We start from the raw sequence: 13,435 nt of genomic DNA, 5'->3' as shown, positions 1-13,435 counted from the left end.
TGACCCAGCCAGCATTTCTGGTGTCATCACTTCTCATGATTTAGGGAGTATTACAGTTAAAGATGCTCCCATTCACCAGTTTCAAGGCAACTACACCTGCCTGGTCTCCAACGAGCTGGGGACGGCTGTGTCCAACGAGGTCCACATCATCACCGAAGGTTCTTCACAGTGCTTGTGCTGATTATAATATTTCCATCTGCCTGTGTGTTATTTTATTTACAGTGACTGCTATTAGTGAAGATAACAGTGAAATAAAGATATCATCCAATGTACTTAAAAACTACATAACCGATTATTATCCAGCCTGATGAATTTAATTTGTTGTCACATAAACAGTCATATAACAATTTAAGCTTTGGTGTTTTAAGTTAAATCAATAATCTTCAAATCCTGGTTCAGTAGTGCAGTGTAACGCTGGTCACTGTTTGCGCACATAAAACTCAGCTTGGCATCGCGCCAGCAGCCCTGCCGCCTCTCTACCTGTTCTTATCCTGCCTCGTTTTGACCTCACCCCCTGTTTCCTTGACAACGGTTCCCTGAGTAACCAGGTTGAGTCGATACGGTGAGAGCTTATCAGCAGGGACGGGTCCTTTTAGGATTAATATGTGCAGGAAGTGCGAGTACTCAGCAAGCACACAGCTAACAATAGCTCACATCCTAACGAGCTCATTATGTAGGCTACATGCAGCAGGTGCAGCTTTTGGCTTTTAAATAACGCCTTTATTACATGATTATGAATGATCAATCTAAGATAATGTTCGGCATGTGGCTATTACTTATGCAATGCAATGCTTAGTAATAATAATAATAATAATACATTGGTCTGAGTACAAGTATTATTAGATTTATTATTATTAGTACAATTATTGAGTGCAATTATTATTATTATTATTATTATTATTATTATTATTATTATTATTATTATTGCTGTTGTTATATAATAATAATAATAATAATAATAATAATAATAATAATAATAATAATAATAATAATAAGTATAAAGCCTACAAAAAGAACAAGAATAATTAAAAACTGAAGAAATCATTAAAATAGATTTAAAAGAAAAACAAGAATGCCTTCTCTCTTGTTTTCCTCAAAGGAAATCACTTTTAGATTGCTATACCTTTCCTCTAACCCTTCACTCTAAATGTGTTCTCTGTGTCTGTGTTCTCTCATTTTTCAGATACTCCTACAATGCAGCGAGAGAAGAAGGAGGAGAAGAAGGTAGAAGAAGGAAGTCCTGTTGTCTTACACTGCAACCCTCCACAAAGCTCTGCGACTCCTTTGATCCACTGGATGGATAAGAGTGAGTGAGCCTGTGTGTCTTTTCTCACAGGAACGAGAGAGTGAGTGAGTGAGTGAGAGAGTGAGTGAGTGAGTGAGTGAGGGAGGGAGGGAGTAAGTGAGTGAGTGAGTGAGAGAGGGAGTAAGTGAGTGAGTGAGTGAGAGAGGGAGTAAGTGAGTGAGTGAGTGAGTGAGTGAGAGAGTGAATGAGTGAGTGAGTGACTGAGTGAGTGAGTGAGTGAGTGAGTGAGTGAGTGAGTGAGGGAGTGAGTGAGGGAGTGAGTGAGGGAGTGAAGGAGTAAGTGAGAGGGAGTGAGGGAGTAAGTGAGAGGGAGGGAGGGAGGGAGGGAGGGAGTGAGAGGGAGGGAGGGAGGGTGTGAGTGAGTGAGTGAGAGAGGGAGGGAGTGAGTGAGTGTGTGTGTATGAGTGAGTGTGATTGTGTGTGTGTGTGTGTGCGTGTGTGTGTGAGTGAGAGGGAGGGAGTAAGTGAGTGAGTGGAACAAAATTCCACTCTAACACATCTACACGACATCCCTTTTCTTGCTGTCCTGCTGCAGGGCTTCGACACATCCAGCAGAGCGAGCGTGTGACTCAGGGCCGTGATGGAAACCTCTACTTCTCTCACGTCATCTTTGAAGACAACAGAAGTGATTACACTTGCAACGTGCAGTTTCTGGGAGCCCGCATCATTGTAGCCAAAGAACCCATTACCCTGAAGGTCACATCATGTAAGTGTAGCCTTGCAGCTTGCTCTTGTTATAGTTTATATCTGTTTAATTTATAGTGTTAGTTTAATATTGTTGCTGCCTCACAGCTTCAGAGTCTCGAGTTATATCCTGACCTCTGCTGTCTGGCTCAATAAAGTTTCAGTTGTCCTCATTGGGTCCAGATGGATAACATAATGTAGCATTTAGTCTAGCGTCCTTGAGCCAGACCAGGAAAAAATTTTATTAAACGATAAATTAGATTATAGAATGAATTTTAGTTTTCATTATAAATCAGATTATGTATTGCTGCTGTGCAAGTTATTGCAATTTTCCTGTCCATATGCAAGATATTTTTTCTGTACCAAGCTAGAGCTCAGTTGACACATCACGCTGCATTGAGAGAGACAACATCCCATCCAGGGTGTATTCCCACCTCATGCACAGCATTTCCAGGATAGGATGTGAATCCAACCCGACCCTGACCAGGATAAAGCACTTACTCAGGATGAGTGTAATTGTAGTTAGAGCTTTTGTGGTAAAAACCATCCTGAAATGAATTGGCATTCCTGTCCTGCCTCATGTCTGACGTTTTTAGGATAAAGTTCTTATTTATAATAACCTGCCTTTCGAGAAGAGTCTCAGACAGCTGGGAAGGAGGGAAGGAAGGAAGGAAGGGAGGAGTGAACACATCTCTGGGTTTAAATCTGACACTGTAGGATGAAGATGCATCTGATGCAACTTCATCTTGTGGGACTGTCTGGCATTTCCAGGCACTGATATATCTCTCACTGTGTTTTGCACAGCATGTGATCCGGTTGTTTTTGTTCTGACATTTTACATATGCCCATTTTTTTGTTCATTTCCCTTCGCTGTAGCTAACTTACTGCGAAACAGACGGCCGCAGATGATGAGACCAACCGGCACACACAGCTCTTATCTGGTCCTGAAGGGCCAAACACTGGAACTGGAGTGTATCGTCCAGGGCCTGTGAGTGTCTTTGTGTGTTTGTGTGAGCATTCCTTTATATTGAAAATGTGCTGAATTCATAATGTCCAAACTCCTTTCTCATTTCCTAAGCCCCACCCCTTCCATCCAGTGGGTGAGGAAGGACGGAGCTCTGTCCGAGTCTCGTACTTCCAGAGAGAATTTCAACCGGGTGCTGAGTTTCACCAACATCTCAGAGCGGGATGACGGGGAGTACCAGTGCACAGCCAACAACTCTCAAGGCACCGTCACACACACTTATACCGTCTCTGTTGAAGGTATGGATCTGTCTGGCTTTAAACTGACCATCTGTTAGAGCTACACTAACACACTGATTCACTTGGGAAACAAAATGTTATGATTTTTAGGGATTTTTAGTGTCTACATATCTCTGAAACACATCTCTGAACATTGTGCCTACACAATGTGTAATGTTTCATTGTCTGACACTGACACTGTACTGCTCACTAGTCATAAATATTCATAAAATATACTACCTAATGTTCATGAATATTCATTAGTTCACTAATAACCTTCTCAATAAAGGGAGGAGCATTTTATACATTATTTATTATAATGAAACCATGACAAATCACTCTCTTTCTATGCTGTTGTTTACATTAGTATGCAGTTTGAGACAGAACCAGTTCGTTGTTTGTGAACAACTCTATGCTGATTGGACTTTATTCAAATCTCTCGCATGATTTATATAAAGAAAAATAAAGTCTGTTTTCAGTCACTGATGAACTAAAGAAACCGTAGTAGGTAGAGGTTTCATATTTACTCAATTTTGCATCCCAGTATAGTCCAGGAATAAAGAAAAAATAGGGTTTCAGTAGTGTTGAGTGGATGATAATTGGTAATGGTAAAGTGGATGGTAATTATGCAGGAAATTGTATAGTTAGACTTGCTATACTTGTATAACTAATACATATTTTAGAATGGTACTCTATGCAGAACGTTTTAGCATTTTGGCATTTCAGAAGACATTACAAAATGCAATTCCAGGCTGTAAAGTTTGTTTTGGTTCATGTAACATCTATCATGTAACATTCTTCTTCTTTCGGCTTTTCCTGTTAGAGTTCACCACAGCAAATCATCTGTTTCCACCTAACTCTATCCTCGACATCCCCTACTCTCGCACCAATTACCTTCATATCCTCATTTAACACATCCATATATCTCCTCTTTGGCCTTCCTCTTGACCTCTTACCTGGCAGCTCCATCTCCAACATCCTTCTACCAATATAACCATCTCCCTCCTCTGTACATGTCCAAACCATCTCAATCTGTCCTCTCTGACCTTGTCCCCTAAAAGAGACAACCTAAGCTGTCCCTCTGATGTGCTCGTTCCTAATCCTGTCCAACCTCATCACTCCTAAAGAGAACCTCAACATCCTCATCTCTGCTACCTCCATCTCTGCCTCATGTCTTTTCCTCACTGCTACAGACTCTAAAACATACAGCAGACACTCTACTGTCACACAACACTCCTGACACTTTTCTCCATCCACTCCAACATGTCTGCACTCACCTCTTCACCTCTTTTACACACGCCCCGTCCCACTGGACGGTTGACCGCAAATACCTAAACTCCTGCACCTTCTTGACCTCAGCACCCCGTAACCTCACTGTTCTACTTCCCTCCCTCTCGATCATACACTTACATTCTGTCTTACTACGTCTGACTTTCATTCCTTTTCTTTCCAGAGCAGACCTCCACCTTTCCAGGTGTTCCTCCACCTTCTCCCTACTCTCACTAGAGATACTACAAATATTAAGTAAAAATACAAAGGAAATTTTCATTTCTAACTAATATACTAACACTACATTGTGTTTTCTAGGCAAAATGTTCTGTTTAATATATTTGAGGTTATAGGAGATGTGGACCAACCCCAGGCATTAGTATTTCTAACAAGTGTCCATGTGCTCTCACATTAACAATGGAGAGCGTAGAAGGTGCAGATTTTTGCTCACAGGGGTTTTTTGTTTTTTTTGAACACGGCACATATTGTATTCCTCAGCAAGAGGAAAGACAGATATTAGACTAGCACTCAGGTGAAAAGTTCAGAGTTGTGTATTTACATGTGCACATACTATATGTTTGTGTAGCTGCTCCGTACTGGATTAAGGAACCCAAGAGCGAACTGTACGCTCCAGGAGAGTTGGTCATGTTGGACTGCCAGGCAGACGGGATCCCATCTCCACAGATCACCTGGAGTATCAATGGAACTCTTCTCTCAGGTAACTGCACTGTGTTTACCCAAAAGTGATAAAGTTAGAGCTAATTCCAGCTAGCAATCCACTAGGGTTGAACAAACGTAGAGTAACAGCAAAAACGATTCTGGGGTATACAAAGTGGGTCATAATGGTGCCATAGTCTATACAAACAAAGTTATGTGTTATGGTTACTCTCTAAGGTGCATTGTTTGGATACAAATCCCAAGCAGTGCATTGTGGGATTTCATAAGTGCACTAAAGTAACAAAGCTCAGAAATAGATTTGTTAGCACTGTAGCCTTCTGCCATGAATCCAAAGGAGCAAATCTCAGACAGGGTGAATATATTTCCAGTAAAATCTCTAGTATTTCTATCATACCCGCTGTTTAAAATATGTCTAGACATCCACAGATTTTATTCTATCCATCATGTAGAAATACACCCAGACCCACGGCGTACTGTGAACGGAGGGGTTCTCAGACTGCATGCCGTGAAGCTCAGTGACACTGCAGTGTACCAGTGCAAGGCGTCTAACAAACACGGCACCATCCTCCTCAACATCCACGTCGTCGTCATCGGTGAGGACACTTCGGATTTTTGAGTAAAAACTTTACATTAAACCTGTCGTCTTGTTTTTTTTTAACTGTGTGTGTTGCTGTTTCAGTGCTTCCTCCACAGATCCTGACGGAGGACTCATTGCTGTACAGAGTGACGGAAGGAAAGACGGCCAGGTTGCAGTGCGTGACCTTTGGTTCGCCTCGCCCGAAAATCGCATGGTGAGAGTCAGTCGATCCGCTAATGTGCTTAATCATTAGAGAATAGTGATATGACATAGTGATATGCTATTTTTCAGAGATTATCATGGGAGATAAAGTCTCTGGTAACATTTAGGACTATGGTATAAATTCAGATGATTCATCATCATAATCACCACAGTACTCGAGTAGCTCATGCCACCACTGGTGCTAGTGTGCAGCATGGATTACTTTTTTCACTAAATTTCTGGTATCATATCATATCATAATATGATTTGTTATCCTAATAACATTTAGTCAGCTACGTATATATCAGAACACAAAGTATTTAATCAATCTCAAATGATAAAAATCATAACTATTTTCAGTAATATATAACACTTTTCATTGGTGTTTTCTTTGATGAGTTAGTAGTGTGTCATTTGCACAATTGTGTCAAGTCCTTAAAACAAATCTTATATTGGCTAAAGGATACAATTTAATTAACAAAGTTGTCAAGCGGAAATATTAAAGAAACTAAATTGAAGAAACAAAATTATGAAAAGCAAAAGTATAAACAAAAAAGCATATTTCAGTTCAGTGAGAAGGTAGAAGGCAGAAAAATGTTTCAATTTGCTGTAGCACCGTATACAGTTATAAGTGATTGACTGTGTTTGTGTGTATGTGCATTTGTGTGTATGTGTGTGTATATGTATGTATTTATTTATTAATATGTGTATGTATGTGTCTGTGCGTGCATGTGTCTGTGTGTGTGTGTATGTTTGTGTGTGTGTATGATTGTGCATTTGTTTGTATGCTTGTGTGTGTGTGTATGTGTGCATACGTGTGTGTTTGTGTGCGTGTGTATGTGTGTGTGCATGTGTCTGTGCATGTGTGTGTGCATGTGTGTGTGTGTGTTCTCAGGGAGGGTGAATCCTGGGACCCTGTGATGTCTAACCCCAGGATGAATCAGCTAAGTAATGGTACTTTGGAGATCAGTAACGTATCCCACAATGACACAGGCCTGTACACCTGCTCAGTGGTTGGAGACAAACTCTCCATCACTGCCGAGCTGGAAGTCCTCAGTGAGTAACCTGGAAGAAACACACTGCATTCTCACACTTTATTACTTCTATCTTTTTTTAAAAATATACACACCCCATTCATGGGCTAGCATCAGATACTGACTATATATCTCATCAAACGTTTGCAGCTATTTTAATCTTCACTGTCATTAGAGCAGTCGACGGTGTGAGCTGTCTGCATTTACGTTGACTAACAACCATGTCTTTATCAGACCGGACAGTGATCGTGAAGCCACCAGCGGAACTGCATGTTCAGAAGGGGAATATGGCCACCTTCACCTGTCAGTACCAGATGGACAGCAATCTTGGCCCACCTCAAATCCTGTGGAGGAAGACCAAGAAGAAGCTTGATGAATCCTCTGATATAGACAAGTAGGATGTCAGAATATTTTAACATAATAATAAACTTATCTGCAAAGTGCTAAAATTTTTAATTTCTAGACTTATCTACTTCTGAACTGTTAAATGCTGATCTGCTTTTCTTTATTCAACTAGATGACATTATTGATGCTCTATCTTACTATTAATGTGTTTTAGGTACATAATCGATGAGACAGAGCTTATAATAAGTGATGTCCAGGATGAAGATGAAGGTGTTTATAGTTGTGAGGTCATAACAAGTCTGGACATGGCTGAAGCTAGCGGCAGTCTCACAGTTGTTGGTATGACCTTTAAACAAAATGAATGGAAGAAATAAATTACAGTAAATATTATTTGAGTTTGTGTGTATGTGATGTCAGAAGTTTCCCATCTATGTGTGTATCCTTACTCTCTCTCTCTTGCCCTCAGACCGACCAGACCCTCCTTCCATGCTGCAGATCACTGAGCATGGAGCTCACTCAGTTTTGCTGTCATGGGTTCCAGGAGATAACCACAAAAGCCCTATTCTAGGTACATAAGTGACTATTTCTATAGCACACATAAAACGATGTCGACTTTAATAATAGATATTAAGCTACATGTGCGAAATGGTAAGTCAGTGGTTAAGGTGTTGGGCTACTGATCATAAAGGTTTGAGCTTGAACCCCAGGGACACCAAGCTGCCACACCTTGGCATGAAAGCAAGGCCCTTAACCCTCAATTGCTTAGCTGTATAATTGAGATAAATATAAAGGGGTCTGCCAAACACTGTATATGTCTACATACATCATGATCCCACTGTCTGAAATACTATTCAGTCACTGTAATGACAGGGAAGAACCCATAATTCAGTTTACTGCACTGTTTATTCCTCATTTTCAGTAGTTCTCAAAAACCTTTTCTCCAGGCTTGTTATTACTCACATTCAGTTTTTATTACAGTTGAGTGCAAAAGTTTGTGCACCCAGTGTGGAAGTGAAGTAATGAAATTAACATTGGCAGCCTGGGACAAATTTGGCCCAAAGTAATTTTGAATTTTCCAGTGATTAAATTTTTATGTTTTAAGCTATACAGTACAAACTTTCATGAACTGAAATGTGTTTTTCTTTTACATGTATCTCAGTCACAAGCAAAATGATAGAACTTTAATATCTGTTTACCCCAAACGTGAAAAATGAGAAGATTGTATTTAAATATTCAGTTTTCACTGACAGCCATATCTGATCCAAACTAGCACAAACTGAACTGATTAGACTCACACTGGTTTCATGTAGCTAACCAACAACCTGATCAAAACGTTATATTCACTGTGTGAGGAAATCGCTCTTAGCTAATTTTTAATCAAAAATTAGTCTTTTCTTTTATGCAGCATGATCTTTAAATGAAGATAACTTAAGCAATGACTGGAAGAAATTCTGTCTACACATGTTATTGTCATTTACTTTTTATTTACATTTAAATTTCTGGCATTTAGCAGACACCCTTATCCAGAGAGACTTACATTTTATTTCAACTTATACAGCTGAGCAATTACGGGTTAATTGCCTTGCTCAGGGGCTCAGCAGTGGCAGCTTGGTGGACCTGGGATTTTAACTCATGACCTTCTGATCAGCAGTCCAATACCTTAACCAATGAGCTACCACATCCCTCAACATCAGTTCATATTTAGTTCAGTTTATATTGTTTATACTGGTGCATGATGGAGCTGTGAATTTATTTCACAAGACTACTCAAACTAAATGTCTGACATGTCAGATGACTAAAGTATGTGTACACACCTGACCATCACAGCCATATGTGGCTCCTCCTCAAAGAGCAGAATTATCTGAAATGTCATTGCTGCAGCATTAAGATGTCTATTCACTGGAACTATGAAGATCAAACCTGTTCCAGCAAGACAATGCCTCTGTGCATAGAAAGACTTGGTTTGTCAAGATTGGTGTAGAAAAGCTCGAGTGGCCTGCATAGAAACCTGACCTAAACCTTAATGAACACCTTTGGGGTCATTTGGAGCATGGACTACTCGCCAGACCTCAAATCATCAATTACAATCTCACCATCAAGTCTATTCTCACTAATACTCTTGTGGCTGAATGAGCAAATCCTCACAGCCATGTTCCAAAATCTATTGGAAAGACTTCTCAGAAGAGTGGAGGTTTTTAGAACAGGAATACAGGGGACTAAATATGTGATAGCTATGTTTCTAGATGTGTTAGCCTAGTGGGTAAGGTGTTGAACTACCAATCAGAAGATTCATGAGTTCAAATCCCAGGTCCACCAGGCTGCCACTGCTGGGACCCTGAGCAAGTCCCTTAACCCTCAATTGCTCAAGTGTATAGAAATGTAAATTGCTCTGAACAAGGGTATCTGCCAAATGCTTTAAATATAAATATGGCATGAGAAGTTCAACAAGTGCTTATGGGTGTGATTGTCAGATGTCCAATAACAAATTTTGGTTGTTAGCAGTTAATCGGACATTGTTGCCTCATGCACAAAATTATGCCTGCTAATGTCCCTCCTTTCCTATATCTATGTCTGACTAACTGCTGGTGGTGTATATGTGTAGAGTATGTGGTGGAGGCTGAAGAAGAGTATGTGGTGGAGGCTAAAGAGGCTAAAGAAGTGTATGTGGTGGAGGCTGAAGAGACTGACACAGATGATTGGGAGGAAATTATGCGGGTCTCTGGAGACACCCAGAGCACCACACTGCCACTGAAACCCTACCTCTCGTACCGCTTCCGGGTCATCGCCATCAACGAGATCGGCAAGAGTGACCCCAGCCTGCCCTCTGCACCACACTCCACTCCTCCAGCTCGTAAGAAGCTTAAATCCTTTAGCTTAGAGATAATTTGCAAGTTTTAAAAATGCTTTGCTGTAAGAAGCACTAAAAACACTCTTGCTGGCACCCATCAGTTTTGTGGTATTATGAGAATGTTTTGATGTCATTTTGGGACAGGACCGAGCAGTAACCCTGAAGGAGTGCGCAGCGAGTCGCTTGACCCAGAGACACTTGTGATCACATGGAAGGTAAAAAGTAGGGAAATCTTACTTTGCATCTTGTTTGGATATCGTAATACAGCCTGATAGTTGTAACTAATACCCATGTGTTCTTACAGGAGATGGACAGAAGGAACTTTAATGGCCCGGATTTCGAATACAAAGTGATGTGGAGGAAGGTTGTAGGCAGTGGACCAACTTGGTACTCTGACTTAATCGAGTCACCCCCCTTTGTTCTCAGAAATGTGGGCGATTTCGCTGCGTTTGACATTAAGGTGCAAGCTGTTAATAAGCTGGGAGAGGGTCCAGAGCCCAAGTCTACTATCGGCTACTCTGGAGAGAATTGTGAGTTTCCTGTTAATATGTTGGATAAAGCTTTATCCCATTAGTTTAATCACAACATGATTGTTGCCAAATTCCAGATTTGGAAAGATGCCCCTGCCTGGGCCTGCCATGTATTACACGCGATCATTTCTAACATATTTTTTAGTCCCAAAAGCTAAAGGAGCATTCATTCATTTTCTACCGCTTATCCGAACTACCTCGGGTCACGGGGAGCCTGTGCCTATCTCAGGCGTCATTGGGCATCAAGGCAGGATACACCCTGGATGGAGTGCCAACCCATCGCAGGGCGCACACACACTCTCATTCACTCACGCAATCACACACTACGGACAATTTTTCCAGAGATGCCAATCAACCTACCATGCATGTCTTTGGACCAGGAAAGGAAACCGAAGTACCCGGAGGAAACCCCCGAGGCACGGGGAGAACATGCAAACTCCACACACACAAGGTGGAGGCGGGAATCGAACCCCAAACCCTGGAGGTGTGAGGCGAACGTTCTAACCACTAAGCCACCGTGCCCCCGCTAAAGGAGCAGTTTATAATATTTGTCAGCCATGTGCTGAGAGTGACTATTGACAGTTGGATTGCAATTGAAATAAAAATATTGACCAGCTTTCTTCTATGCCCTAACTAGCCCCACCCACAGATGGTTGTAAATGTGTATGCCTTGTTAGCCGCCTTGAGAGGAAAAGGTGATGAGCTGAGCAACGCTGTTTCATCTGGTGAACCTAATTTTTTGGCCAGAAATTAAGAAACTATTCAGGTCCACTGCGTGATAGTCATGTGACTCATAACTGATATAATTTTTTAGATATATTTGGAATTCTGTTATTTGTACAGGTATAGAAACACTTTAAATGTTTACAAACTGCATCTTTATCCAGTGCAGAAAAATTCTTAATAGTGGTGTATGTGAGCTTGTCTGGTTATTCTAACTTTCTCTGAATGTGTACTTCAAATTCTCCAGAGGTTTAAAAAAACAAATGTGTGTGTTCTTCAGATCCCAGGGAGGCTCCTATGAATGTAGGATTGATTCTGCACAACAGCACTGCCATCGAGGTAACGTGGGCCCCAGTGGACAGAGAGTATGTGAGGGGACTTCTAAAGGGCTACAAGGTAATGCACCAGCTTGAGTCAGATGTCTGAAGGCTCTGACTGTGATACAGAGATAAAGGTTTAGCACACACACTATGATGTTTCAGGGTCTAAAAGTTCCAGACTCATAGATCTAATTGGATCTTGTTCTCTGTCAGTTTTCAAGCAGTTTAGAATGTTGAAGTTATCAGAAGATTTTAACTGAACAGCCTAATGTGAATTTTTCACCATTCTCCTTTAAGATCCGTCTGTCGTACTACGGCTCATGCAGTAAACACCATCACCAAAAGTGCAACAGTGCGGAAGGTGAGCCACTGAATGAGTCTGTAGTGACAACAGGATCTGATGAAGAAAAAAAGGTACTGGAAGGCCTGCGGCCGCATTCCTCGTATTCTCTCACTGTTCGCGTCTTTAACAGCAAAGGAGACGGACCCGAGTCAGAAGCCCGGACCTTCCAAACACCTGAGGGAGGTGAGAGAAACAGAGCTTTAAAATTAAATAGAATAAAATTTTCTGTTTCTTTTCTGGCTACAAACACATCAATTTCAACACAGGATGCAATGGTCAAGTCTTTCTAAAAGGTAATGATCAGTTGATGATACAAATTGTTTTACTGTGATTTCAATCCTTTTCCTCGTCCAGTTCCTGGTCCTCCCAGTTCTTTGATATTGTCCAGTCCCTCGGAGACGGAGATCACGCTCCACTGGACTCCACCTTCACAAGAAAATGGAATTCTAATTGGATACCTAATACACTACCAAGAACGTACGTACAAACACTTAATGTTTTCCAGTACAGTTCTGTCCTGCAGGCTGATTAACTTTCACTCCTGAATTTAGGTTTTGGACTGAAGTAGGAAGCATGTCACTGGTGTAAGAAAGTTAGTCCTTTAACCTTAGAGGACCTGTTGGTGATCCAGACTTACATTGCTTTCTCTTTCCTATTATAATAAACAAGTATTTTACAGGGTTAAAGTTGGTGTTTCTAGGCAACAGGGAAATATGAATCCAGGGCATAAGCAATGCCTAAGGCTAAAACCTGGCAAGAAAAAAACAAGAAACAAGAAGGATTTTTACCACAAATATCTTTGAGTATATTAATAATTTTTCTCAAGCATCAGTAAAGAAAATGAGCAATGCTAATGTCTGGTGTGATAATATGTGCCAGATCACAGGTCAAATTTCACAGAAATAAAGTTGGTGTAATAAAGCTGGTTATTAAAAAAAAACAAAAATATAGTGGTCTCATTCTTCTCCATAGCAAAGGGTCAAAAAAGTTCCCAAATGCTGCAGCTAACCATTGATATCAGCTGTCTATTGACTCACTAGCTACATCTAAGTTCTGTATACAGTCAGTATAAAGGCAGAGAGACTGTGGAAACAAGTAGTGGTCAATAGTCAGATAGCACTTTTAACAATTCACGAATCGGCTTTGTTAGAAAATTTCTCTCTCTCTCATTTTCTACCGCTTATCCGAACTACCTCTGGTCACGGGGAGCCTGTGCCTATCTCAGGCGTCATCGGGCATCAAGGCAGGATACACCCTGGACGGAGTGGCAACCCATCACAGGGCACACACACACACACTCTCATTCACTCACGCAATCACACACTACGGACAATT

At 41.0% G+C, this 13,435-nt stretch overlaps 1 protein-coding gene across 3 annotated transcripts in view; it reads left to right on the top strand.

The window, feature by feature from the left end:
- l1cama (L1 cell adhesion molecule, paralog a) overlaps positions 1–13,435 on the top strand; it is a 54,677-nt gene that overhangs the window by 32,803 nt on the left and 8,439 nt on the right. For all 3 annotated transcript variants that reach the window (XM_060893922.1, XM_060893921.1, XM_060893920.1), the window contains 18 exons: positions 1–158; positions 1,184–1,306; positions 1,842–2,012; positions 2,867–2,978; positions 3,069–3,253; positions 5,088–5,219; positions 5,629–5,772; positions 5,859–5,970; positions 6,853–7,013; positions 7,226–7,385; positions 7,551–7,675; positions 7,803–7,904; positions 9,939–10,187; positions 10,329–10,399; positions 10,489–10,714; positions 11,718–11,833; positions 12,055–12,283; positions 12,455–12,577. The exon at positions 1–158 is cut by the window's left edge and continues 30 nt beyond it. In XM_060893922.1, coding sequence (XP_060749905.1) covers positions 1–158; positions 1,184–1,306; positions 1,842–2,012; positions 2,867–2,978; positions 3,069–3,253; positions 5,088–5,219; positions 5,629–5,772; positions 5,859–5,970; positions 6,853–7,013; positions 7,226–7,385; positions 7,551–7,675; positions 7,803–7,904; positions 9,939–10,187; positions 10,329–10,399; positions 10,489–10,714; positions 11,718–11,833; positions 12,055–12,283; positions 12,455–12,577 — 2,699 coding nt within the window. The remainder of the gene's footprint in view (positions 159–1,183; positions 1,307–1,841; positions 2,013–2,866; positions 2,979–3,068; positions 3,254–5,087; positions 5,220–5,628; positions 5,773–5,858; positions 5,971–6,852; positions 7,014–7,225; positions 7,386–7,550; positions 7,676–7,802; positions 7,905–9,938; positions 10,188–10,328; positions 10,400–10,488; positions 10,715–11,717; positions 11,834–12,054; positions 12,284–12,454; positions 12,578–13,435) is intronic.

This window comes from Tachysurus vachellii, chromosome 19 (assembly GCF_030014155.1).
Source record: "Tachysurus vachellii isolate PV-2020 chromosome 19, HZAU_Pvac_v1, whole genome shotgun sequence".
NCBI classification, from domain to species: domain Eukaryota; kingdom Metazoa; phylum Chordata; class Actinopteri; order Siluriformes; family Bagridae; genus Tachysurus; species Tachysurus vachellii.
This window is presented reverse-complemented; position numbering and strand designations above follow the sequence as displayed.